The 26,455-nt window shown below is 43.1% G+C and overlaps 3 protein-coding genes across 4 annotated transcripts in view; 1 reads left to right on the forward strand and 2 right to left on the reverse strand.

Moving 5' to 3' along the window:
- The window catches only part of DNAJC21 (DnaJ heat shock protein family (Hsp40) member C21), a 15,507-nt gene extending 4,470 nt beyond the window's left edge, over positions 1-11,037 (reverse strand). For both annotated transcript variants that reach the window (XM_075079168.1, XM_075079166.1), the window contains exons 1-9: positions 10,856-11,037; positions 10,401-10,494; positions 9,289-9,412; positions 8,265-8,387; positions 3,796-4,100; positions 2,376-2,518; positions 1,923-2,010; positions 1,526-1,684; positions 839-878 (exon numbers count right to left, since the gene is read on the reverse strand). In XM_075079168.1, coding sequence (XP_074935269.1) covers positions 839-878; positions 1,526-1,684; positions 1,923-2,010; positions 2,376-2,518; positions 3,796-4,100; positions 8,265-8,387; positions 9,289-9,412; positions 10,401-10,494; positions 10,856-10,952 — 1,173 coding nt within the window. In that variant the 5' untranslated portion in view covers positions 10,953-11,037. The remainder of the gene's footprint in view (positions 1-838; positions 879-1,525; positions 1,685-1,922; positions 2,011-2,375; positions 2,519-3,795; positions 4,101-8,264; positions 8,388-9,288; positions 9,413-10,400; positions 10,495-10,855) is intronic.
- A 2,126-nt stretch (positions 11,038-13,163) lies between these two features.
- On the reverse strand, positions 13,164-18,120 carry BRIX1 (biogenesis of ribosomes BRX1). Its single transcript, XM_075079148.1, has 10 exons — positions 17,872-18,120; positions 16,841-16,952; positions 16,405-16,448; positions 15,690-15,760; positions 15,261-15,310; positions 15,083-15,156; positions 14,937-14,987; positions 14,536-14,637; positions 13,858-13,986; positions 13,164-13,540 (listed from the first exon to the last, which is right to left on the reverse strand). Exons 1-10 carry the CDS (start codon positions 18,118-18,120, stop codon positions 13,271-13,273), a joined length of 1,152 nt encoding a protein of 383 aa, XP_074935249.1. The 3' UTR covers positions 13,164-13,270.
- On the forward strand, positions 18,119-26,075 carry RAD1 (RAD1 checkpoint DNA exonuclease). The gene is made up of 5 exons (XM_075079149.1): positions 18,119-18,313; positions 21,595-21,703; positions 24,430-24,688; positions 25,041-25,139; positions 25,458-26,075. Exons 1-5 carry the CDS (start codon positions 18,119-18,121, stop codon positions 25,639-25,641), a joined length of 846 nt encoding a protein of 281 aa, XP_074935250.1. The 3' UTR covers positions 25,642-26,075.
- The last annotated feature ends 380 nt before the right edge of the window (positions 26,076-26,455 follow it).

Below are 26,455 nucleotides of genomic sequence, written 5' to 3' on the forward strand. Positions count from 1 at the left end.
TGGGAGATAATGACAGTATGGGAGAGGGTGAACACATAATAGGAGACTAGAGGGGTTAGGCTGGGGGAAGACACAAGACCGTCTTGGGAAAGGAGAAGAGGCAGGACCTGGTACAGACAGCTCACTGGGACAAGGCTAGAATTGGGGCAGAAAGCGGAGAAGAGGTAAGACTTGAAAAGGATCAAGCTTGAAGAAGGCGGACAGAAGAGTTTGCTCACTATGGCACTCCTTCCATTCAAGCCTGAAACATCTTACAGTTCTGTCATACCATGCACAGACTCAGGTCCTGGAGTACAACAGGTTGGTGTTACTCATGTTTACAATTCAAGTGAAAGGTGGAATGGATGTGTCCGTTCCAACAACTACAATGTCAGCAGGGTACCAATAAAGTACAAACAAACTTTTTTTCCTCACCCCAAGTTAGAGATTAACAAACAATACATTATACCACCTCTAGCAACCAAAGCAGAAAATGACGATCAAACAATCAAGCTGCTAATGCACTAAGGCCATTGCTGGTCTGTCTGATCAAGTCCACGCATTCTCCCTATCTGCCCGTTGCCATCTGTTTTCCTTACACTTCAGACTGTAGCCTATTTAGAGCCAGCACCACACTTCTTAGAATCATACACACAGACCCAAATGAGGTCTATGAGATTATTATCACAAAATATGATCATAAGTGTAATAAAAAATTACTTTGAAGTCAAAGAAGAATTAAAAATATCTGAAAACAGTCTTCAAGTTCTGTAGAGTTTCAAGTATTTTTGGGGACAAAAAAAGTTAAGAGATAACAAAACTGAGTTTAAAGTTCCCTGCATATCATATGACTACACACCATCATTGCTTTGTGTTTCTTCCTCTGCTTCTTCGAGAGTCTGTAAAGATAAGAATTTAAAATTACCTCTTTCAAATAAAAAAATAACCCAATCAAAACCAAGTACAACTTCTCAAAAGGTACCAAGCTATATTTTTGCTTATCTTCTTAACATGATATTAGAGAGACAGCAGCCACAAAAAGAAAATTATTCATGCCTGAAATGAAAACAGCAGTTCTCTTAAACTACTCAATGCATTTTTTAAAACATTTATTGTGCTCAGACTGAAGATACTAGTGAGATAGTTAGTATTATGGTTTGGCCACTCAAAAATGAAGTTGTGCAACTTACTTCATCAATTCTGATTTTAAGCAAGCCCATTTTCTATCTATGTCAGCATTCAACTGACAAAGTACCAAGTCAATAAACACTGGCCCTGTGCATGTTCCCGTTTGAAAAAAAAAAAAATCACTACTTTTCCTTAATGTATAACTAAGAAGCAGAGGAAATGTAGGACTACCACCCTACAACATTTGAATCCAGTCATACTAATGCATGAATTTTACTGGAACTCTGATGCTAAGAAATATTTTCAATTGCACAACACTGAGTTCCAACACACTACATATCATCAGAAGCTCCCTTTGAGGACCTCCAAGACACACTAAATCAATAGTCACAATAAAATTAAAACAAATTCAAAGTACTTCTGCTTGGGGATGTCTTCTGTTTCTTCCTCCTCTTTAGTATGTATTCCATTGGCATCATCCAAAGACACAGGAAATTTCCCTTCTTCTTCTTCCAGTTGCTGACGTAACAGTGCTACCATCTCCCGATGCTTCTTTGATCTTTCATGATTCTTCATGCTGTGAAGACCAGCAATTGTTACTACAGGTAGCTCTGAAAAAACACTGCTACACTTACATAAAATTAAAACAGGCCCATTATCCATCACTACTAAGTATGGAAAATTCTGCCGTGACAATGTCTTTATCAGAAAGACAACACTGACTGTTCTGTGAAGTTAAAAAGACTTTAAAATGCATTTTTAAAGAAGTTAAAAACCCAACACCCAATCCCAAATCCCCAACCACAAGCACTTACGCTTTCTCAGTTTTTAATGATTTGTCACAAGCAGGGCAGTACAGACCATCCACAAATTCAGCTTCTTCAGTCTCATCATCCAGTTTGTCTGAAGAGATCAGTGGGGATCAGAGAGACAAAGTCAGACGAGCGATTTTTGAGTAAGCTGCTCTTAAAGCCCCAGCTAACAGTCATAACACTGACATTCAACTTTAGTATGACTGACATGCAGGCAGATCAAGACCATTTCACCAAATCGTACATTAGCACAAATTAACAGCTGTAGCTTGATGTCTTCTCATGTTCAATGAAAAACACCGGAGAGGACCAGACTCTAGCCTGGGATGCCTCAGCTGGAGGTAAGCAGTTGCACCAGAGTCAGAACTGTGAATATGGGGCTTTAAGTGCAGTAAGGCAATACTCAAGCAGACGACTCACTATAGATCACCCCCCCACACCCCATACCTTCCATACCTTTTGTCTCCTGTTCTTCTAATTCACCTTCATCATCTGACCCATCTCCAAATTCCTTTTCATATTGTGCCTCCATCTCTTGCAACTCTCTCTCCAGATCTGACATAGTTATCCAGCTCTGCTCTTTGTACTGCTCAGCAAGCCTTCAAGCAGAATAATATAGTAACTTCTACACTGCGTCCATGAGATGGGAATTACAGAAAAAGTATTATTTAAAAGTTAACTTATTCTTCTCTGGTATTTTAGAGGGACAGCCCTGAATATATTATGATGGAGCAAACAGTTATCTGTAGGGCCAGGAAATCCAAGCAGTCAGTTTGTGGTGCAGCACAGGTATGCCCATTGACAAGTAAAGAGGTATTAATAGAGGTGGGTCCTGCTTGAATTTCAGGCAGGAAATGCTATGCAGCATGGTCAATATCAAGCTGACAGCAGGAAAGTCAGCTCAACCCTCAAAGCAGTACAGCTGCTTTTACCTGCTGCAAGTTCCAAACTCACAAACAGTACCGGACCACAAAAGCCACAAGCACGTTACTCCTTGGCTTTGTGCTATGGGCACGTACCAGCTCAGTTTAACAAATCTAGGTGTGGCCCAAGTTATCAATCAGTGCACCACAGTACAGCTGAATTTTGCTCCAGCTGGCTCCTGGACTCAGAATTACCAAGCCATTTGTCAACAAATGCATAACTCTGCTTCATTCTCTGTTTAGGGAAAAAAGATATATAAGCAATAAAAATAATTTGTACATAATATATTCCATATATATTTTAATATTTATGATAGAATTTCAATCAATATGCAATTATTTTGCAGGTGCACTCTTATTTTGAATTTAAGCTCCTTCTTCCCATTGCAGGCAAAAAACTCACCTAGCTGGAACAATAAATTGTGCTTCTTCTTAATTTTAGGAAAAATAAAAGCATCAAAAAATGCATTTAGTTCAATGAAAGGGTCCTTTCTGAATAGTTAAAAGGAAAAGCAAAACTAAGTTCATTTTTACCCCTTTCTTTTTAGCAGGTACAGTTCCAGGGCAGACGAAGGTGATCTGCATCCAGGTTGTCATAGTCCTGTTCTCCCTCATTCCAAAACATACATTCTTTTTTCTTTAAAGGAACAATGATAACTATTAAATCTTACTTCCCCAGGCAAGTAAAAGCACACTGGATTCTGTGCTACTACAGCCAGTCACCTGCAGCATACAGCTAACTATTTCCTGGTTATCTTACATCTCTGCGTGCCAGTACAATGTAGAGACACTCAAGTTTTAAAAAGCTCAGACTTAAGACCAAAGCTAACACAAAATTTTCCAAGATGCTTAAAAGAGCAAGTGAGGCTACTATTAGAATCTAACTCTATATGGTATCCTCATGGATAGTTTCTCCAAGTTTAAAAGAAAAGATATGTTCCACATTTACATACTTTGCTTGTTTGAGCTGCTGCTGTCTCCGAAATTCCTCTGCTTTCCTAGTTTTTTCTGCATTTTGTTCTTCTACAAGTTTTCTGTGAGCCTGTACTCTTTTATCCCTTTTACGAATAAAGGCTACTAGTTGACGGACCAGTTCATTCCTCTCTTTCCTTGCTTTATCTCTCGTTTTCTTGTTCTCTTTTTCCATAGCTCGTTTCTCCCAGCGGTTTGAGGCTTGTCGTGTGTCATATTCTTCTTTCCAAGCAAAGCTTTTCTGAGTACAGAAACTCTGCCAATATGCATAGAAAGGGTGCACTACCTGTAGAAAAGAAAAAAAATGTAATAATTGTTAACTTCGGGGGGGGAATGACAAAAAATATACCAAGTAGTTCAGGACTTTTGCAGCTGTTTTGTGTCCTCTACACAGGCCACAGTTTTCTCTGAGTAAAAATGAGTAACAGGAAGGTTTAAAGAAACCTCTAGCATCATCCTTAAAATTTCAAACCACCATGTCAAATCAACAACCTTGTCTAAACTATTCCAAACTGCAACTTCTAAAAAATACCCCCTTGCAGGATTGGATCATGGTGACAGTAGTGCCCAGTTACTGAGCTGTGCTGTACTCTTCCTGTCAAACTGAAAAGCTCAATCAGAATCAGATATGCTGTCTGCCAGCAGGCATATGCACGTATTGCCTAAGAACCACCATACTAAATTACACCAAAGGTCAGCCATAGACATTCAACAGCAGCCAATGACCAGCACAAGAGCAGCGATAAAACAAACACATGTACATAATGCTATCTCTTCCCTGTATATTCTTTCTTCTTGCAGGCCAAGACAGAAATCAATAGCGCTTCATGGATTTTTCTTTCATGGATTAACGCATGTAAATTAGCACGGAGCCGTGACTTGCACAGTTTAACAATAGAGTATGTGAGGATGCACTAACTCCTGTTTTGTTATCAAATTACACGACTGCAGGTTAAAATGACATCCTCTAGCTCTCACATTAAAAGAAACAGTAAATTATCTTTTCTTATTCTCCTTGCTTTTGCTATTCATGAGTAAATGCTGGATTAATAAAATGGCACAATAATTACTATTTTATTCTATTTTTCTATTACTCTCCAAATAATTATTAACCTTCTGCATTTTGTATATGCAGGAAACAAGATACGCCTGAACCCCCACATCACTTGCCCCATTAAGCTGCCTTTTTACTACTTCTACACTCACTACTGTGTATATTTTGGAATACCTCATAGAAGTATCTAACCCAACGGTCTAATATCTCTTCTTCTGGGATGTCTTCTTCTCCGTCTGTCATTGGTATTCACATCTATGGACTATAACTATCAACACCTCAACATTAATTTGTAATGCCCTATCTACATTCAAAGGTTCATAGCTGTGACCTCTGGCAGGTAAGTCACTACATTTTTTCTCTATCACAAAAACCCAGCTGCTTCTCAGCACAAGGAGGACACGGAGCTGTTGGAGCGGGTCCAGAGGAGGACACAAAAATGACCCGAGGGCTGGAGCACCTCTCCTACGACGACAGGCTGAGAGAGTTGGGGTTGTTCAGCCTGGAGAAGAGAAGGCTGCAGGGAGACCTTATTGAGGCCTTTCAGTACTTAAAGGGGACGATAGGAAAGATGGGGACAGACCTTTTAGCAAGGCCTGTTGTGACAGGGCAAGGGGTAAGGGTTTTAAACCAAAGGAAGGTAAATTTAGACTGGATATAAGGAAAAAATTTTTTACTGTGAGGGTGGTGAAACACTGGAATGGGTTGCCCAGAGAAGTCATAGATGCCCCATCCCTAGAGGCATTCAAGGTCAGGCTGGACGGGGCTCTGAGCAACCTAATGTAGCTGAAGATGTCCCTGCTCACTGCAGGGGGGTTGGACTAGATGACCTCCAAAGGTCCTTCCAACCTAAACCATTCTATGAATCTATAATAACCAATAAATATTCATATTTAATCCAAAAACCTGAGATTAACCTCCCTATCTCAGATTTCTGCTTCAGAAGGCGTTATCTTACATGCAAAAGAATGCAGGGCCATCAACTGATGACAGCGATCATCCTCCCCTTCACTAGCTGTATGGGCCAAGACTTTCCTCCTCCTCAGCAGCTACCTGAAATACCAGCGCATCTCTGACATTCTCCAGAATTCTGTACAGCAGGTCTTGCTGAACTCCCAGGTGGATTTGTTGCCTGCTACTTACACTTGGAGCCAATCGCTTTTGTTTCTGCATCTCATTGACCTACAAGTCTTCTCTTCCCATGAAGTCTTGTGAAGTCTCAGACTTAAGAATATCTTCCCTGGCTGCCTGGCGTTGATCGAGCTGCCTCTCCAGCTTCTTGTGAATTAACTCACTAGACTGAGCCAGACAGCGTTAACATCACAGATTTTGAAGCCTCTGCCGAGTTTTTGTAGCTCCCTTCTAACACTCTTTTCCCTTTTCCCACAATAATGCCACTGAGTAAAGAAGTGGGCACTGCAATGCTAGAATCCTCTGACGGTGTAATCTCTTTGTCTGAATATAAGGTAACAGTGATAATGACTTTAACTGAGGCTATTTCCCAGTCACGATGAAACACTGGAGTTAATCAGAAGTCAAGCCCAGCTACCCCCAACCTCCCAGAATCTGAGGTCGGTTGGAAAGCAAGGGGGTTCAACCCCAGTCAGCAACTAAATAATTAAATATAAATTCAGTTTAATGATTAAAATAAAATAATAATAATAATAATAATAATGAATGTGATAGCAACAATAAAGATAATATAATAAAAAGGAAAAGGAAAAAGGATAAAAAACAAAAGCACAAACGATACAACCGCTCACCACCCGCTGACCGACACTGCCGGTCCCCGAGCCACGATTGCTGCCTCCCTCCCCCAGCCAGCTCCTCCCAGTTAAGATACTGGGCGGGATGTTACATGCTATGGAATATCCCTCTGGCCAGTTTGAATCTGCTCTCTTAGCTGCGTCCCGTCCCCTCCCAGCTTCTTGTGCACCTGGCAGAGCATGGGAAGCTAGAAAAGTCCTTGACTAGTATAAGCACTACCTGGCAACAACTAAAACATCGGTGTGTTATCAACACTGTTTTCATACTCCACAGAACAGCACTGTGCCAGCTGCAGTGAAGAAAATTCTCTATCCCAGCTAAAACCATGACACACTGACAAATTGTTCAACCCAACAGTAGATCATGTCATTCCCATAAAATACTAAAATAAAATTATTCCCATAAAATAATAAAATAAAAAAGGTGAGCATTCTGCTTCCAGAACACCACGAACAAGGCAGATGTCAGAGCATGCTGGTGCTAGAATTCCAGCCATTTTTGCAGTTATTAACTGACAGCACAAAAGCTATTTTAGGTCTATAATCCTACCTATCCCATGGCCTCAAAACAAGCAGTTTCCAAAAGATGTTTCAAGATAACTCTATTAAAAGACGGATTTTAGCAGTTTCAGAGACACTAAATATTCTCTCTCTGGGAAAGATTCCCATTTGTTAAGCCACTCTGTAATTTTAACTGACATTCAAACAACTATTCTGACACTTTTTAGTTTGATTTGTAACTTTGTCTCCAACTCCAGCCAAGTTTTGTGCCACTGAAGTTACTCAATTTTAAGGTATGTATCGGTTTAAATTTCAAAAATAATTAGTCATACAGTGCAATTCTACTAGAAGTGACAGGGAGAAGTAGCAGACTAGGAGCAACACTTGAGTATGCTGATACTGTGCAGTTATCCCCTGGGGAAAGTGCTATTACTTCTACTATTTAATTTCAACACAGGAATACTGGTAACCTTAAAAAAAAAATTTAAGTCTGATAGAACACAACAAATAGTTGGCAAGAAGTGGAGTGTCCCCCACACATTTTCTTTTCTTGCTTCCCACAGGAAAGCATGCAGTATTTTGGAAACTAAATCTTATTCAGAATAACTGTAGATAACAACAGTGTTAAAGTGGGAGCTCATGCTGCAGCTCGGCCACCACATCTCCCATTTCATAAAGGCTGTGTTATGCAGTAAGTGCTACGCAGTCTTCCTAAATGAGGCAAGACACTACATGTTATTTAAAAAAAAATATTACCTCAATATCCCTTTATGGCATGTAAGTTGTATTAAAACACTGGTAAATCAGGAGACAAAGAAAACATCTGTTCATTTTATAGGCCTTAAGTTTCATTGGCATAACTGATGGTTAGCCCTGTGAAGTGTTTGTCTGACAACTTACCTAAAAGCCTGGCTAATAATATGGTCCAACAGGAAATACCAATTTTAATTCACCTAAATATTATGAATCAGAACGCAAGCACTTCCTTCATAGAAATGGTCTACAGTAGTAGAAAAGACAACAGATACATGGTTTTGTGTTCACCTCAGGGATCAGCAGGAGCCTTTCCTTTGATTTCTGTGTGCGACAAATTAATGACTTAACTGTGTTTCTTTACACTTGCCCTTACCGTATCATAGTCACTTTGGGAATATCCAAACGTAGGGAATTCTTCAGCATGTTCCTCGGTCATATATTCCATCTCTTCTTTTGCAATCTTTTCAAAAACTTGTCGATATACTGTAAAGAATCCCTGAAATTAAAAAAAAAAAGTTTACTCATATCGCATGGCTCAATAATAGATGTACTAATGTTCAGCTACAGTAGTGTATTTTAGAGAAATATTACAATTCTGCAAGAGCAACTCAAGATAAGGGCAAAGGTCTTGTAGGCGCTTGCTCCGGATCGCAAGACCCTTCTGTTTAACAAAGTTCCCATTCTATTGCATTCCTTTTGTTTCCTTCTCCTTTGTGTAGCCTCTGTCTCTCTCACACATCAAGCACCTGTATTCAAACCTAAACAAAAAAAAAAGTTCCAGAATGCTGGGGATGTTGATAAGTTTCTGGTTACAGAGGATCAAGTTTTAAGGAAGTTCCAAATATAAAATTCACTATTAAGTATCCTATCTCTTTTTAAAAGAAGGCGTTACTAACTAACTCACTCCTAGTACAGTAACACAAAGACAGACAAATATTTTCTCTGGCAGAGGTTTTTCTAATCACCTGGAGCTTTTTAAATTATGATATCTTAAAATCCAACAGAAAATTCAATTACAGGAAGCACACTTGCCCCAGCAACTGTTGTTACATTGCCTTTTTTGTTTGTTTGTTTGAAGCATTCTTGCTTGGTAAAGATATTTCTGAATAAACAGATGGTATTGCAAAGCACTGGAATGCTTCACTATATAATGTAAATAATATACACACAATCTGTAGTTGTATGGTATAGTTGGAAATCATGATTAGTAATTGTTGGACAATAAGCAGGAATTAAAGCTTCCCTAAGCATCCAGCGTAAGTTTTGTCTTAGAAAGATATGTGTAAGCATTATTATTACCTGTGCTCAACAATTCCACACATAGCTTTTCAACATGAAGCAAATGCCAACACTCTTGAAATTTACATTGATTCATTAAAGATTAATTAATTCATTACCTTTTCATCATTTCCATATCCAGAGTAACAGCTAACAGTGAAGTAGTGCAGCAGATCTAAACTATCATCTTGATAGTCCCCATCAACTCCGCCTTTCAGCAGAGCTTCCCGGTGAGTATCATACCTAGCGAAAAATCACAGTATCAAGGATGTAAAGACACAGAATGTTCTCCAGTGCTGGTAAGCTAACACAGTACACATATCACTTCAATGCACAGCTTAGCCCAGTGTCTGGGATTCATGTCTCATATCCAAGGCCTTCAGAGAGAAAAAAAGATGGGCTCAATAAATGTTCTCTCTTGACCTTTAGTCTACTTACCACTACTTTATCTGCAATATATATAGAGCAGCAATTTCTTAACAGGCAGCTAGCAAACATATTTGAGCAAGTTGCCTCCATAAGCCTTCAGAAATGGGTAGGACATTATTTAAATCATTCAATACACACACATAACCCCCCCCAGTCATACATTAACATATGTAAATTGAAAAATGGTACTTTCCTTTCAAGGAGGACAAAGAGTACTAGCGTTTTTGGCCGCGTAATCTGGTAGAATCTTCAACCCATTTGAAAACGAAGCTACATAGAACTTTTAAAGTAGCAATTGCTTAAAAAGAGGTGTGTGTGCCTGTACTCAAATTAGGACTGTTACAGAAACACGACGCTGTATGCCATTAAGGCTCACCATCCGCAGCAACCAACAGCTTACTAAAAACACCTATGTGCGCTCAGTGTGGTGCCGGCTCTTCCCCGCCACGGCAGGGAGGACCGTGACTGGAGGGATACCTGTACTAAGGTGCAAGCTGCCTCCCACCCTGGGAAGAAGGACCAGAGACCGATGCCGGCGTGCGCCCAGGGCACCCCTCAGCCAGCGCCCGGCCCCGCGCCACCTGCCGAAGCACGGCGAGGAAGGTGTGGGTGCGCGGCTGTGCCTCCTCTGCACGTCGCGCGGCTCCCAGCCCTCTCCAAGCCTGAAGCCAAGCGGCTGCTGTTGCCACAGAGGCCCGCGCTAACTCGCAGCGAGGCCCAGGGAGAAGCAAATTCAAAGCCCTAGCTGAGACGGAATTAAAGAAAGTCTCCTCCGGGCCGCTGCCAGATCAACACCGCTCACCAGGCTCTTTCCTGGGGGTCACTGAGGACGTCATATGCTGCCTGGATTAATTTGAACTGCTCTGCCGCTTCCTCGGCGTTCTCTAGGTTTTTATCTATAAAACAATTTAATGGAATTGTAAAGGATGCAACGCGCGACGGCGGTGCCCGCCACGACCGCTTCAGACACCCGAGCCGGGCGCGCTGCCTCAGGGCACCGCCGCGCCGCCCGCCCGCCGCCGCCGCCTCCCGGCCCCGCTCCCCGCAGGCCCCGCCGCGGACCCGGGGCACCGGCACCGCCGGCCCAAGGCCGGCCGCGGCTGCCTGGGAGGACACAGGGCTTCTCCCCCGACACCACCCCACCCCACCCCGCACGCCACCCCACCCCGCGTCCCCTTCGGGGCCGGGCGGGCGAGGCGGGCCGGGCCCTCTCCTCAGGCCTGCGGCCGGCCCGGCGGGAGGGCATGGCGGCCGTACCCGGGTGCCAGCGCAGCGCCAGCCGGCGGTACGCCCGCTTCAGCTCTTCCTCGGCGGCGTCACGCTTCACCCCCAGCACCTCGTAGTGGCACTTCATGGCGCCGGGTTAGACTGCTCCGTGTGGGGTGAAGCGCCGGCAGGGCGGTGGGCGGAGGCGGGGCGGGGCGGGACCGGCCGGGGCGGTGTAGCCATCGGGAGCTTGGGCCGCCACCGCCCCGCCCCGCGGCGGGAGGAGCCAGGCGGGAGGCGGGCGGGTCCCGCCTGGGCCCGGCCGGGCCGGGCCGGGGGACAGGTGGCCGTCCCCAAACGTACCGCCGGGTGATGGTCATGCAGTCACCCGGCGTCAAATAACGAAATGCTGACCTTTTTTTTTTTTTGGGCGCCTCTGGTCTTCAGCGACCTCTGGTTCGACCCAGGCCATCTTTTTCTCTAGAGCAGACCTGCGTCAGGCGGCACTGCACGAACTGGGTTTTGCATTAGAGAAGGAGATCTGGGGCTTTGGGCTGGTGGCAAGTTGGGTACAAGCGCTGTGCCCTGGCAGCCGAAAGGTCCAGCCATGCCCTGGGGTGCATCGAGCATGGCACAGCTAGCCAGGCGAGGGGGTGACTGTCCCACTCTACACAGCACTGGTGTGGCCCCACCTCGAGCACTGTGTGCAGTTTTGGGCGCCTCAGTGTCAGGAGGGCATCAAACCATTCGAGTGTGCCCAGAGGAGGGTGACCAAGGTGGCGAAAGGCCGCGAGGGCAAGACTGAGGCAGGGCGGCTGAGGTCACTTGGCTTGTTCAGCTTGGAGGAGAGAAGGCGAGGGGTGCCCTCATCACAGCCTGCACCTTCCTCGGAGGGGCAGGTGCTGGTCTCCTCTCTCTGGGGACCAGCAACAGGACGTGAAGGAGGTGGAGTGAAGCTGCATCAGGGGAAGTTCAGGTTGGACATTAGGGAAAGGTTCTTCACTGAGAGGGTGGTCAGTCCCTGGAGCAGGGTCCCCAGGGAGGTGGCCAGGGCACCAAGCTGTCAGAGTTCAAGGAGCATCTGGATGACGGTCTTAGTCATAGGGATTACTTTAAGGCAGCCCCGTGAGATGCAGGGAGCTGGACTCGATGATCCTGGTGGGTCACTTCCAACTCGAGATATTCTGTGATTCTATGCCTTAGGCTACACAAACTAAGCAGATCCCTGTATTCACCAGTCTTTCCAATCAGACCATGCACAGGCAGGCTACCTTGTTACAAGGTAACGCTGACTTTCTCTTGCCCTACCAAGCTGGATAAAATTTAAGCTAAACAGGTCAGCATCGTCTCTAGTAGCCCGTACAGGGCTATGTTTTGGATTTGTGCTGGGAAGAATGTTGATAACACAGGGATGTTTTAGCTGTTGCTGAGCAGGGCTTACACAGAGTCAAGGCCTTTTCTGCCTCTCATCCCACCCCACCAGTAAGCAGGATTGGGGTGCACAAGGAGCTGGGAGGGGACACAGCAGGGACAGCTGACCCCAACTGACCGAAGGGATATCCTATGCCATATGGCGTCATGCTCAGTATATAAAGCTGGGGGAAGAAGGAAGAGGGGGTGTTTGGACTGATGGTGTTTGTCTTCCCAAATAACTGTTACACGTGATGGAGCCCTGCTTTCCTGGAGACAGCTGAACGCCTGCCTGCCCATGGGAAAGAGTGAATGGATTCCTTGTTTTGCTTTGCTTGTGTGCGCAGCTTTTGCTTTACCTGTTAAACTGTCTTTATCTCAACCCACGAGTTCTCTTTTACTCTTCCAGTCCTCTTCCTCATCCCACTGTGGGGAGCGAGCAAGCGGCTGGGTGGAGCTGAGTTGCTGGCTGGGGTTAAACCACAACAGTCCAGGAACCACCACAGGCAAAAGTAGCAGCTTTTTTACTATTAATAAAAAAGAGCAATTAAGAGGCTGTAACTCTTTGCATTCCCAAGGGATTATGAGGTGAAAAAATCAACACCTCCCCCCAACAGAGAATTCCTATAAAGTTAAAAGTTACAAAGTTAAATTAATTATAGTAACCCTTTAAACATTAAAACTTTTAAAAGGATTTTCTACTGGTGTTCGACTAGGAAAGCTGATTTTTGAATTCCAATTTGTGATGACCATCAGTGACTACCCAGTTCTTTTACTCCTTTTTACACGTTACAGTGAGCTGTCTCCCTGAGGTATTGAAGCGTAAGAGACCAGTTCTCAAAAGCAGGAATATTTGGAGTGTCTTATTCCCCCTTCTGTGCTGCCATGAGTTTTTCAAAACTCAGAATCCTCTCAAAGAGAGGAAGACAATAAAAGAGTGCAAACTCAATTCTAACAAAGAAATTGGTATTTTATTTACTGAAGTCCAGTTAGTTTTGCCTGGAAAAAGTATTTACAATGTTATGTCAATATAGCTAGTTTCATCACTTGTAACATTTATGCTGATGTTTCAGTTCTGAAAAGCTTCTTTTGCTTCTTCCTCTGAATTTTGCGTGGCTTCTTTTTGTCTTTAACAATTGGCTTTGACTCTGGTTTCACGAGCTGTATTTCCACTGGCTTTTCTTCCACTGGAGTTTCAAAGACCACTTCAGTGGGATCTTCTTCCATAAGCATCTTACTCCCTTTTTTCTTAATCTTTTGTACTTCCTTCACTTGCTGTTTCTCTCTAAACTTAGCTGCCACTGACAATCTTAGCAGCCGTCGATGCTATAAAAATAATTTAAATTACATCAGGTTTCAAATAAGCAAGATGGAAGAAATCAGGTATTGAAGAAACAGATGGTAATTTCTCTGCTTAGTTGTAAGAATTTTCAGTGTAATGCCACCTTTTCAGTGACATGAATTTCGCATTCATTCCATTTTTACAGAATTACTCTGTTCTCAAACTGTGATCAGTCAGGGCACTCTTTTCTACAAAGGGTCCCAGGGAAAGGCATATGTGATTCTCCCGCACAGACAGACTGTGAGATCGGTTTTCAGATTAGTTGCTAAATGAAAGAGAAGGCAAAGACAAACCTGCTTACCATATTAGGGGACCGGTAATGGGGATTTTCATACAGAGTTGGTCCCCCAAAACTACCTTGGAAGATTTTTATCAGGTTCAGGACAAAACGAGGCCCAATTTCTACTAGAGATGCATCTTCTTCTATTATCTGCAATAGAAAGAATACTCTCTTCATTTCTTACGGATTGAATCAGAGTATATGACCTTGTAGGCACCTTGCATACAGCGATGCACAACTGAGTTTAAATCCAAGATGTGATGCCACCGAAGGTGATAAGCTAGACTTGTACAAACAATTCTATATTTAAAGCAGCTCTTTTAGGTTCAGGCAAGCACTAAGAAGGTTTTAGGTGTTTGTGAATTCCTCCTTCAGAAAATAAGCTCCAGCACACTTTGGGTCAAAGCAGCAAGATTAGAAGCCAAGCAAAGCTTAGGCTTTGGCTAGTACTTCCCACTACCGAGACAACCCTCACAGAATCACAACTAACAGAACACAAGCTAAAGTACACAGAACATCAACCAGCTCCCTCCAGGGACACAGGAGAAAATAAGTCATTTTAGGACAGTGAAATTACTTTGCACAAGCTCTAGATGTTGGTATATTCTTATAATAATGGTTTTTCTCATTGTAATTAATGGATTTGATATGAAATTACTCCACTGAGATCCTCTTGAAGAGCTGGAAGAGACCACTAACCTGGTAATTCCGAAACCAGATCCTCTCATCTGTAACGGTGAAGGTGAAAACATGATCTACAAAAGGCTGGCTTTTGGGGTGATACTGTGGTGTACTAAATATCTGTAATAAAAGGCAGTACTTCTAAATATCTGTTGTTTACGGGGACAAACATAAATGGCATTAATTTATAATTAATTTTAATTTACTAAGATCCTGATCCCAGGTCACATTTCAAAACTCAAAGCTTAAGAACAAGTCTCCCAGTGGTTTTAAGCACATGACCCTAATCCTTTGAAGATTTTTTTGCAGTTTCAGAAGTGTATAACTACTACTTTAAAAAAACTAAAAGATTTTAAATATGTTGCCAAAAAACATTTCCAATGTGGAAAAAACACTGGATAGCAGAACTACAGACTGACCTGAATAAACAATTCTTTTAGCAGGGCATAGTGTGGCTCCTTGTCAAATGTCTACGAAGAAAAAACGCAATTTCATATACAAAGCTAAATGCAATAGTTGTGCAAAGAAAACAGAAGCACAGTCATGAAATAAAACCTTTACTTACTGGATCAAAGGACAAAAGGGGCCGTGAGCCCCTTAGGCAGTTTCCTGTCATCTTCAATTCAGCCAGTGTGTGAACTACAGTGATTTTTAAAAAAAAAAAAAAGATTATTTTAGTACTTAGAGAAAACTGTACAGGCAAGAATGTAAATGTCCAAACACAGCAATGTCAAGCAACTTACCGTTCTGCACTAAGAATTTAGCTGATGGTCCCTGTGGTGTATTTGAAAGCCTGCACAGGACAGGTAGTGGGGAAAAAAAAAAAAGAAAGAATGTTAGCAGCAGCCAGAAGGTATACTGGATTTCCACAGTACACTCCAACCAGTTATTTCTGTAGTGAAGTAATTTCAGATGACTTTATAGCATTATTGAGTTCCTTTAACATACTTCTAAACACTCACTTTGTAAACAATTTTGTAAAATGCTTCTGTTAACAGCCTACAGAAGCTGATCATGCACTACCCAGAGAAATGCAGGATTAGTACAAATTTAACTAAGCAACACTATAACACTACTTCATGCATCTTCATTATTACAGTAAAAAACTTTAGATAGAATGGAAGCATCACCAGCTATATATGGAAATGTAAGAAAACGCAGCATTTCCTTACCACATATAGAGATCCTGTTTCTTTTTGGCTTCAAAAAAGATGCACTTATTGCAGTTTTTCATTTCACACACCTACACAACAAAAGCCAAATTAGCTGTTTACAAAATTCTGAAGCCATCTTCAAAAACATTCCACATTAATCTCTAATATCTTCCCCTCCAAAAACAAATCCAAGCTCAAAAGCAAGGGTCTTGTCTCAATAAACTCCACCTACGGATCGCCAAACTGAAGTTGAAGCACTTCTTTATTTGAAAAATCTCACATATGTAACCAGTAGTAATAGCTTCACTAAACCTACAAGCAATCTGATGAGGTTTCCAGGATATAAACATCACAGAAGGAGCTGTGACATTAGGTGCTAGTTTCAGAACCACCACTGTTCCACTACATTGTTTGGCCTGGCTGCATATTTGTTCCCTGCTTACTTCCAAGTATAAACCGTAATACCCTTTTCACCTATACAGAAAGGCACATTCTGTTTCATTTCTTCACAACAAAAGCCTATGTTTAATTAAGATTTCATTCTGGTTTTATTAATCAAAAGCCAGCTTGCTGTTTTACCACGAGCACTTTTTAAATATCAGTAATTTTCATCTGTGAAGTTATACAATTCCTGTAACTAGTAAGAGATCTTTTGAATTTTGTTGCCCTTGTCTCTTGCACATTGAGTTTCCAGAGAAAATAAAAAAGCAACACTAATTAGATCCTGGATTACCTCATTAATTACAAACAACTGGTCTTTGCGGTCCATTTTAGTATCTGGAAGACAAGAACAATATTTAGGAGGCTGCAAAACTAATTTAACACAAGAAGTTCTTTGAGCAGTCAGTCCTTTTGTAAAAAAGTTCTAGATTATAAATGAAAGATTATGAAGAACTAGCAAGTTGTTTCGGCCATGTTGTGCAATAAATAAACATAGCAACAAAACTAGCTGGGCACCTACAGGACTGACGCCACAGCAGTAGTGTCCCAGAAGATATTAAGATACAATAATAGTCCCTGTATTTGTTGACTCAAAAGGGGTTTGGTGTTTAGGATATAAGTTTAATCAAAACAGTTATGTACCACATTTTTAAAAAGCACAGGTTGCTAGAAGTTCTTGGTTTAAAACTATTCTGAAAAGGTAAGTTAAGGACGATGCCTAATCCTACCTGCTTTAGAGTGAGGCATCAACGTTCGTAGGTCTTGCATGAGGTGCCTTGTTCTGAAATTAATTCCACGAGAAGAGAAAATAAGCACTCGCTCCTTGTTTTTCCATTTACCCTAGGAAAAAAGACACAAAAGTTAAGGGTGAAAACAAAGTTTCTACCCTTAAAACTACTACAACACAACAACACTACATGTTTGAACTGTAATTACTGAAGAACACAGCAAGAACATTTGTTATTATCTCCCCATCTGCACAGACTCACTGTCAACAACAGTGCTCACTTTCCTACAGAACACAGGAGCATAAGTTTTTACATGATGAAGCATCATCCATCCTGCTTCCGTGTGTTCTGACATAAAGCCTTTCACTCGTGCAAGTATTAAGAAAGCCATATGCGATACTTATTTGCAATAGGCATCCCTCTTTCCCTGTGAAATGACCTGAGCTACACCCTCTGAGCAGTTTAGCTTTTCCTACAGACGGGCATGGGGTGAGATCTGACTTCAACGTTCTGCTTTTCATGTCTCCTTTTAATCAAACTACAAGACAATTACTGAAGCCTTCTTAGGCTGATTCCTAAATGAAAGAGGTGTGACTTCCGTATATCATAGAATCATAGAATGGCTTAGGTTGGAAGGGACCTTTAGAGATCACCTAGTCCAACCCCCACTACAGTGAGCAGGGACATCTTCAGCTAGATCAGGTTGCTCAGAGCCCCGTCCAACCTGACCCTGAATGTTTCCAGGGATGGGGATATCCTTTGTATATAACAGAATTACCCAACTCTCTAAGATTCTTTTGAGATTAAGGTAGTGCAATTTATCTACGTTGACCTGAATAACGCTCTTCGCATGTTTCCACAGAAATAACATACCACCGCACATTACTTTTATTTGTGCTGGGATTATAATAAAAAGGTTTGGTAATCAGCCTCCCTGCCCTCGCTCAGCAGCCGGGTTCCCCCAAGCCCCGGGGCCCGGGGCTCTGCCCCGGCCCGGCGCACTCCACTCCGGCAGCGGGGCCGGGCGGTACCTGGGAGACCGGCGGCGGGATTCTGTACTCCTCCGGTCCCGCTCCCTCGGGGCACGCCTCGGGGCCCGCCTGAGCCGCGCCGGGGGCCCTCTTGGCCCGCTTCGTAGGCCGCACAGCTGGTGCCTCACGCTTCCTCTTGGCCGCCGCCATCTTGTGCACACCACGCCGTGCCCGCCGCCGCTTCCTCTTCCGCCCGCCCGCCTGCCCGCGGGAACTTCCGGCCTGTCCCGGAAGCGGTCTGTCCGCCATGCCGCTCTCCACGCAGCCGCCGGGCAGCGGCGAGCCTTATGTGCTGGCCGCCAGCCTGGACAACGCCCGCCACCTCTCCAGCCTCCTCAGGGCCGTGCACTTCCAGGACCACGCCACCTGCTTCGCCACGGCCAATGGCCTCCGGGTGACAGTGGAGAACGCCAAATGCATCCAGGCCAACGCCTTCATCCAGGTGGGGGCGGCGGGCCTCGGGTCCGGCTGCTGCTAGTGGGGCCGCCCCCGCCGCCATAGGGGGCTGCTCCCCCTCGTGGGGACCCCAGGAGGGCCCCCATTGCGTGGCAGGGGAGGTGCATGGCGAGTTTCCCCTTCTTTGGAAGGGGAAGAGTTGCTGGCGTCACGGCAGAGCTGCGGGAGCTGACGTGAAGGGGTTCTGTGATGAGGCTGAGGTCATCTGTGAGATGTCCGTGCTGTTGAAAGGCCGAGCTCGGTGCCTGGTATATGCACACCTGCTCGTGTGATGAGCTTCCTGCATTGTGTAACGTTTTGGCACCTGATACCGTAAAAGCCGGTTAAAAGAACTCTCTAAGACTCACTGTTGGAGTTTAGCAAGCAGGCATTCTTTTATCACATTGCTGGGCACACGGGGGATAATTCCTTCTAGCGCGCACACCTACTGGAGTTCATTTTTGATAATTATACGTGACATCACACCATGCCTATCTAATACATAATAAATTACCTGACTGAGCATTCTCTTCTTCCACTGGTCTCTATCCTCTTCGCTTAAATTTAAAGCTACAGTGTGATTTTATTTCACTGCACATGCTCAAGAGGAGGTTGTGGGGGGATAGTCCATTCATTGCTCAGTTGAGTCTGTGTTCATGATCTCCCTTACGCCGGAATTACTTGGCCCCCAGTTTTGTGCTTTGGCACTTTCTGGGCCAAGTTGTTCCCTTTTATCACCGCTGACTGATTTGTGGCCTTTCCTTACCTTCACATCATTCTTTTTAGCGGGATGTTTCCACTGTTCATCCTTGAAGTTCTACTGATCTGTGTTCTTTTAGGAGGTTCTTGTCAATGAGGCATTCATTGCTAATACCCTCCCATCTGTCCCAAGCATTATTAAAATTCTCAGGTGTTAGTTTCCACTCCTAACTGTGATCCTTTCTTAACTATTAACAACTCCTGTGCTGTTCCATTTCATCCTAGAATAATATATCTATATATACATCTGAGGCAACAATTCAGGTGCATTGGCTGAGCATAAATTAAGCACATCCTGTCCACCAAAGAAGGCACAGTGGAACTTTCTATTTTTCAGCCTTAGTTCAAGGTGTCACACTTGCTCAGCCCACTGCTCCTTCTGACCATACTGTTCTTAGATGCCTGAGCAAGTTCATAAAGTATCCATCTTTAACTATTTTTATTATGTTTCATCCCAAAGCCAAAAAGGTAAGTTTAAGCCAACTCTGAAAGACAGTACAAATTCACAGACACTCATGTGCTTTGTCAGAAGCCTGGAGCCGTGGTCTGCCCCTTGCGCGCTCCAATTCTGCCTGTTGCTGAACTGTGTCCCCAAAGGGTGCTTGAGGTTACGCATGGGCGGTGGATCTCAGCGACACTGAACTGTCCATACAGGCAGCTTTAAATAACAGTCTAAATTATTTCTTCCTAACTTGCATTTAATATAAGATCAAAAGCAGTCTTCCTCAGTTTTCTGCTACCTCTTTTGTAGCTGTGACTGGTGGCTTAGCTTCAGTTTATTTTTTTAAGGTGTGCTTTTAATTTTTTCTTTTAACAATGGTTTACTTTCTGAGTGGGTTTTTGTTGTTTGTTTATTTTTATTTAATGCATACCCAACTTCTGAATGCTTTGTTCATAAGAACAGATGTGCTGGTTCCTCTTTTTGAAAGCATGTATGATTCTGGGGCAAGGAATATTTTATAGTAGTATCTCAAACGCAACTAAGCCTTTCTTCTGTCCTTTAGGGTCTGTGCCTTTGCTATCTGTGAAACTGCAGCCCGAGCTGGGTGCGTGAAAGGGGAGAAGGCTGACTCTCCCTGTTCCTGCATCTCCCCTTGCTTTCTCCTGCTCCTTGCTGCACTGTTCTTCTTTACACTAGTGCTGTATTTGGTTAGCTCTCTGCTATCTGAGTGAGTAAGCTGGCTCGTGAAGTAGCCAGCATATGCTACTGGAAGTTAAGCAGTGGGCACGTGTGGCAGAAGCAGAGGAGCAGTGACTGAAGGTTCCTTTGAGAGTGTTGGGCTCTTAAGTAAAGAATAGAATAGTTCGAGTTGGAAGGGACCTACAACGATCCTCTAGTCCAACTGCCTGAACAATTCAGGGCTGACCAAAAGTCAAAGCACGTTATTAAGGGCCATGTCCAAATGCTCCTTAAACACTGACAGGCTTGGGGCATCGACCACCTCTAGGAAGCCTGTTCCAGTGTTTCACTACCCCCTCGGTAAATAAATGCTTCCTAACGTCCAGTCTAAACCTCCCCTGATGTAGCTTTGAACCATTCCCATGTGTCCTGTCACTGGATCCCAGGGACATGAGCTCAGCACCTCCCTCTCCACTTCCCCTCCTCAGGAAGCTCTAGAGAGTGATGCAGTCACCCCTCAGCCTCCTTTTCCCCAAACTGGACAAGCCCAAAGTCCTCAGCTGCTCCACATAGGACATTTCCTCCAGCCCCTTCACCAGCTTTGTTGCCCTCTTCTGGGTGCATTCAAGGATCTTCACGTCCTTCTCAAATTGTGGGGCCCAGAACTGCCCACAACACTCAAGGTGAGGCCGCACCAACACTGAATACAGCAGGATAATCACCTCTCTTGACTGACTGGTTATGCTGTGCTTGATGCACCCCAGGATGCAGTTTGCCCTCTTGGCTTCCAATAAAAATACATAACTGCTTTTTCAAAAGCATCTTACTTCACCCTGCTTCATTTCTCAGGTATTTTGTTCCAGCAGTTACTAAAAGCAGCTAGTGCCCAGTGGCAAGCAGGGTAACCTGGCGTTGTTTACCCTCATCAGACTTGTCAAAGGCAAGTTTCAGAACATATTTCAATGCGGTGAACGCACTATTCTATCCTGTTCTGTTCTTACATATTTTTATTATTTGAAATGTTTATTCATGCTCTGAGTGAAGAAAAGTAAGCATGTATTATTTTTGGAGAACAGTGACACTTAATGTTGTATAGTCCCCCAAATGTTTCCAGCTTCTGAAGTTGGCAGCTTTAGGCTTTAACATTTATAGCTTGTTTTTAAGCTACAAAAGACAAGTGTTAAGGTTTTCATGCTTATGCCATGCTACTTTGCTTCAGCTGTGGCCTAATTTTGTTCTACTAGTTTTGAGGATGAAGACCCATTTTTCTTTAATCGATTTTGTGTTATATGTAGAAATCACTTTGTATTGCACTGATCTCTGAAAGTAAAAGCACTGAGGAAATAAGTAAAAACCATAAAATAAGTGCAGAAACTCTCCTCTCTTCATCTGTTTTCTTTCTCCTTCAGGCAGAAATTTTTCAGGAATTCACTGTTCAGGAGGAATCGGTGACGTTCCGGATCAATTTGTCTGTTCTTCTTGACTGCTTGACCATTTTTGGTACCAGTTCTCTGCCAGGTATGGTGCATATTTACTGTGGCAGTGTATGTGTATCACCTGTAATCACATACTGAAAGCTGTGTGGTGTATGATGGACATGGACTGCATAGGGTGTAGGCACAGAATCACTTTATTATAAAATTCTCTAATTATATATAGCATTTCTATAAAGGGGACGCTCCTTTACTCCCCAGTAACCACCTGATTCATGTTCCCAGTATAGCTCGATGCTTATATTTTCTGTTCCTTCTGGCAGGTGCGTGACTCTTGTTTCTCAGCTCCTTATCTCCGGAATTTAGCCAGCCACCTGTTGTTTTCAAACCACTGGAACGTGCAGAGCTTGCTTTGTACGTGCCCTTTCTTTGATCCATCGTCCTTGGCTGTTTCAGCAAACAGGCTGAAGCTGCATACTTCTCATGCTGTTTTTATTAAACAAGATGTTGCTCTCCACAAACCTTTACATAGCTATAGGGAGATTTCCAGTATTGGCAAAACTTGTGACTTCCTCACCGTAAGTCCATCTGAGCAGATGTTGCTGTTAAGCAGGATCCATCCTGTTTACTTCAGCTAATACAAGCCTGTGCTGTGATAACAGTCAATGGAGAGAAGAAAGGAGCTAGTAGATGTGAGCCTAGCCAGAGTGTCTGGGAGCACTGCAGCAGGAGGGGCTAAAAGAGGCTGATACAGTTTGGAAGATGGAATAAAGGTATATGTGTGATGCTATTGGGGTAACTGAGAAGCAGAGGAGTCTTCCTGTGAAGGTAAGGTTTTCTGGATCTGTGTAGGGTACAAAAGAACTACTTGTTTCGGTAAAGAACCCTTTTGTGGCATGAGGTCCAACAAACAGTCCCAGCTTGTACCTTTTCTCTGGTCTGGGGCTGAAGATCTGAAATGGTTTTTGTAATCTTGATAAGAAAACATGTCAGGTAATTTGTTTAGGCATCTCTGGCAAGTTGTGTGATGTTTAGGCTGGAGTTCTGACTCTGAGGGCAGGGCTGTACCCTAGCACTGACATGTGCTGTCTTCCCTGTCGATCCATTTTCAGTCCAGGGCCCAGATCATCCACATCACACAAACGCTAGTTTGTTCCCAAGCGCCCTTTGCTTAAGGGGAAAACCTGGGCACAGCTGGCAGAGTAGTTTCTCTGCAGCCCATTCAGGATTGTCAGTACAGATGTAGAGAGTGCCAGGGCTCCCTCTACTAGGAACAGTGCTTCACACTGTCACATGCTTTTAAGTGGCCAGCAGGGCAGGCTGCACATACCCTCAGCGCTGGAGCTGTCACTGTGAGCTGAAAAAGCATGAAAGCTGTCAGTACCTCTTAAGGTCACGGGATCCACATTAGGCTTACAGGAGACTCGGGCTGGTTAATTTCTGTGAACTGTAGCAGACGTCAGCACACTGAAAGACAGTATAGACATAGTATGGAATTTGTCTTGCTAACAAAAAAATTTATATCCAGTCAATAATAAATTTGATCTCTTTTCCAATGTATCTGTGGTATGTGCCACCCTGGAACATCCAGCTACCTCAGAGACATTAGCAAGTGTGTGTGTGCATTAGGAAACACTCTGGTGCAGATTTACGGGGCTTGAAGAAGTCTGCAGGGCTACCAGGTAGCACCGTCAGTGCACTGTGCTCCTGCTCCCAATGCAGCAGCTGTTCTGTGGCACCTTCTGTTCCTTCCCTTCTTCAGGCTATGCCTACATCTGATTTGTATTACCTCCAGCTTGCAGGTAAGGTGCTGAGGAATGATACTTACCTAAGGCCTCACAAGAAATCTGCAGCTGGATTGGGTAGCAATTCAGGTGCTGTAAGGGCACTTTAGGTCTTGCTTATCAAGTGTGTGAATCACAAAAATCAAGTAGACTGTGTTATTGGTCCTGTTTGTAATCTTCTCAGTGACAGAGGTGCATGGGAAGCTGCCTTCACAATTATGTATACAAGGATTGAATTACGTGAACCCATTTGTTAAAACAAAAAACACCAGGTCTTAACAAATTTTATTTCCTATAAATTTATTTTTTTTTACTTGATAGTAGTTCAAAAATATTTTCACAAGCAAAACCAACTACAGGCTGGCATGACTGTTTGGGCGCTACAGGATGCACTGTGTACTCACGTGGAGTAGGGTGATACCATGACAGGTTTTTGGGCAGTTCTACCATTGCAGCTGCGTGTTGAACTCCACATTTTTCTGCTGTTTCTGTTGTGACTCTGACCTAAAGACCTAAATCAAATGTAGTAGACAGCAGTCTGGTTTTGGCAAACCAAACATTCAGATTATGATTACCTGGCAAAAGGAGGATGTGACCATAATGCAAGGTAAGCTGTGCTAACGTCAATTTGGGTAGCACAGGTAAAAAGTGTAGTAATGAAAGATGATGTGAGCCAGGGAGAGCCTCAGGGCTGTGGAGGATTTTCCAGTTACACTGAAGTATTTGTAGCATATCCAGCTCCATTGTCACAGCTAGTTTTTAATGTTACCCGTTAGGTACATGACACAAGTTGGATATGAAGTGGTGTCTACATACAAATCATTTCATTTTGCTGTGTAACCATTAGCACTTCATAGGGTGCCGAGGAAGCTGCACTAAGCATACTACACCAATGTACCAGGTGCTATACCCAACATACAAAATGAGGTTGATCTGTGCCCCATATGCCAGTAAAATGTGGATTTTCTAAAGTGATTGATGTGCTAGCTAGCTCTCTGAAGAATGTATACTTAATTCTCTTTTTCAGGAGCATCAACAGCCCTTAGGATGTGTTATCGTGGTTATGGTTATCCCTTGATGTTGTTTTTGGAAGAAGGAGGAGTAGTGACAGTGTGCAAAATTAATACTCAAGAACCTGATGAGTTGTTAGACTTTGATTTCTGCAGTACGAAGGTGGTTAATAAAATTATCCTGCAGTCGGAGGGGCTACGAGAAGCATTTGCCGAACTGGATATGACCAGTGAAGTTCTGCAGATCACCATGTCTCCAGATAAACCCTACTTCAGGTATGGGAAACTGTGCTTTCAACTCAAATATTCATGCTTGGCCTCCATTGGTAAGGACTGGAAGTTTTCAGGGTGAAGAGCAGGGAGCTCTTCTAGACACTGTTTTATTTCAAGAAGAACTGTAATGAGTATAGCAAATCACAATATGTAGTGTAATTGCCATAGCAATGAATATATTGACAGCCTGGTAAATGTGCCACTGATGTGGGCAGTTTAGCATTTTTAGTTAAATAAACAAAACAAACAATAGTGTTATGTGAAACAACCATTGAGATATGCAAGACGACTGATTCTGATGAGTTTTTTGGGAGCTGTGATCAGGTATTTTGACATGGTGCCTGTTGTCTTCCAGGTTATCCACTTTTGGAAATGCAGGAAGTGCACATCTGGACTACCCTAGGGACTCTGATTTGATGGAAGCATTCCACTGTAGCCAGACCCAGACAAACAGGTTAGGAAGTCTGTGATCAGTGCCCGCTGTGGCAGGTCATGTGTTCTTGCGGGGAAGTTTAAAGAACTGCTTTTGCACCACTGTAACAATTATTTCACTAGTATGGGGGGAAAAGAAACACTTCCATCTGATAAAAGTCCATGTCTCTGATCAAAATCTAAGTGATAACAATGTCTGTCCGATGTCACCAGGGAAGGATCAAACTAGCATGTTGCCAATTGTTTTTTAGTTATTCTGTGGCTTTAACTGGGAGTAATGTTTCAGCTCCTCTCCGCACAATGTATTTTTTCAGATTACTTTTTTTATATCTCTGCACAGGTACAAGATTTCTTTGCTTAAACCATCTACAAAAGCACTGGCTTTGTCTTGTAAAGTGTCCATTCGAACAGATGCTCAAGGATTTCTTTCACTGCAGTATATGATTAGGAACGAAGATGGACAAATCTGTTTTGTGGAATACTATTGTTGCCCTGATGAGGATATTACTGAAGCAGAACTGTAGGTGTATGTTTTGGTGTCTGTATTATATTTATGGATATGTAAACTACTATATTTTTGTATAAAACTAAATGAAAGCTGTAAAGATTGGTAGACTTGATATTGTCATTTTTTTTAACTTTGTAATTAGAAATATAAATATTTCCTTTTTGTTCCTTTGCAAGCATTTCTGAGCCTTGACAGAAAAAAATGAGGCTGAAAAGGCAAAATGGGAGCAGATCTCCTGTAGCCACTGATTCTAGCACAGATGCTGAAGTGGTGTTCATGTAATACGTTGCTGCTTTTTACAGTGTTCTCCAAGACTTTTTGTTTGTGTTTTGTTTTTTGGCTTTGGCTTGTTCTAAGCAATATACAAGGGAAGATCTGAATACTAGCTGTACGTTAGCCAGTTAACTTTCAATGACTTAAAAATAAAACCAAATGACATTTTCAAACTGATTTCTTAGTAGCAGCAGGTGGTTTCTTTCTGACAAATGCTGACATGTTTTGCTGGTGAAGCCACTAGGCTTCTCCTCATCTTGATTAATTCTTAATATAACTCAATTCCTTTGAGTTTCATGTGATACCAGATTTACCCTTTTGCCTGCAGTACTGGTGTCGAATTGGCAAATTGAGACAGTACCCAGGATTTACTTACTCATTATTCATAACTGTTATGGCAACATTTTTGTTTTGTATCTAGTAATTTGTTACACGTCCACAAGAATCCTGCTGCTGAAATGTTTCTGTATGTACATGTCCCCATTCCTACACTGCTACTCTGTACTAACACTTAACAATCATAAGGAGAATAATTTCATACTTGAAATTATTTTGAA

Source organism: Phalacrocorax aristotelis, chromosome Z (assembly GCF_949628215.1).
Source record: "Phalacrocorax aristotelis chromosome Z, bGulAri2.1, whole genome shotgun sequence".
NCBI lineage: Eukaryota > Metazoa > Chordata > Aves > Suliformes > Phalacrocoracidae > Phalacrocorax > Phalacrocorax aristotelis.

Bases quoted from the DNA above. Each gene is read 5' to 3' on its own strand.
- BRIX1 (XM_075079148.1), bottom strand. From the start codon at position 18,120: ATGGCGGACAGACCGCTTCCGGGACAGGCCGGAAGTTCCCGCGGGCAG. The intron at 14,638-14,936 runs GTCAGTCTGTAG...CTTTTATTACAG, and splicing joins TAAAAGAATTGTTTATTCAG to ATATTTAGTACACCACAGTA. The intron at 13,541-13,857 runs GTAAGCAGGTTT...TTATTTTTATAG, and splicing joins ATTACCGGTCCCCTAATATG to CATCGACGGCTGCTAAGATT.
- RAD1 (XM_075079149.1), top strand. From the start codon at position 18,119: ATGCCGCTCTCCACGCAGCCGCCGGGCAGCGGCGAGCCTTATGTGCTG. The intron at 18,314-21,594 runs GTGGGGGCGGCG...TTTCTCCTTCAG, and splicing joins AGGCCAACGCCTTCATCCAG to GCAGAAATTTTTCAGGAATT. The intron at 21,704-24,429 runs GTATGGTGCATA...TCTCTTTTTCAG, and splicing joins TGGTACCAGTTCTCTGCCAG to GAGCATCAACAGCCCTTAGG.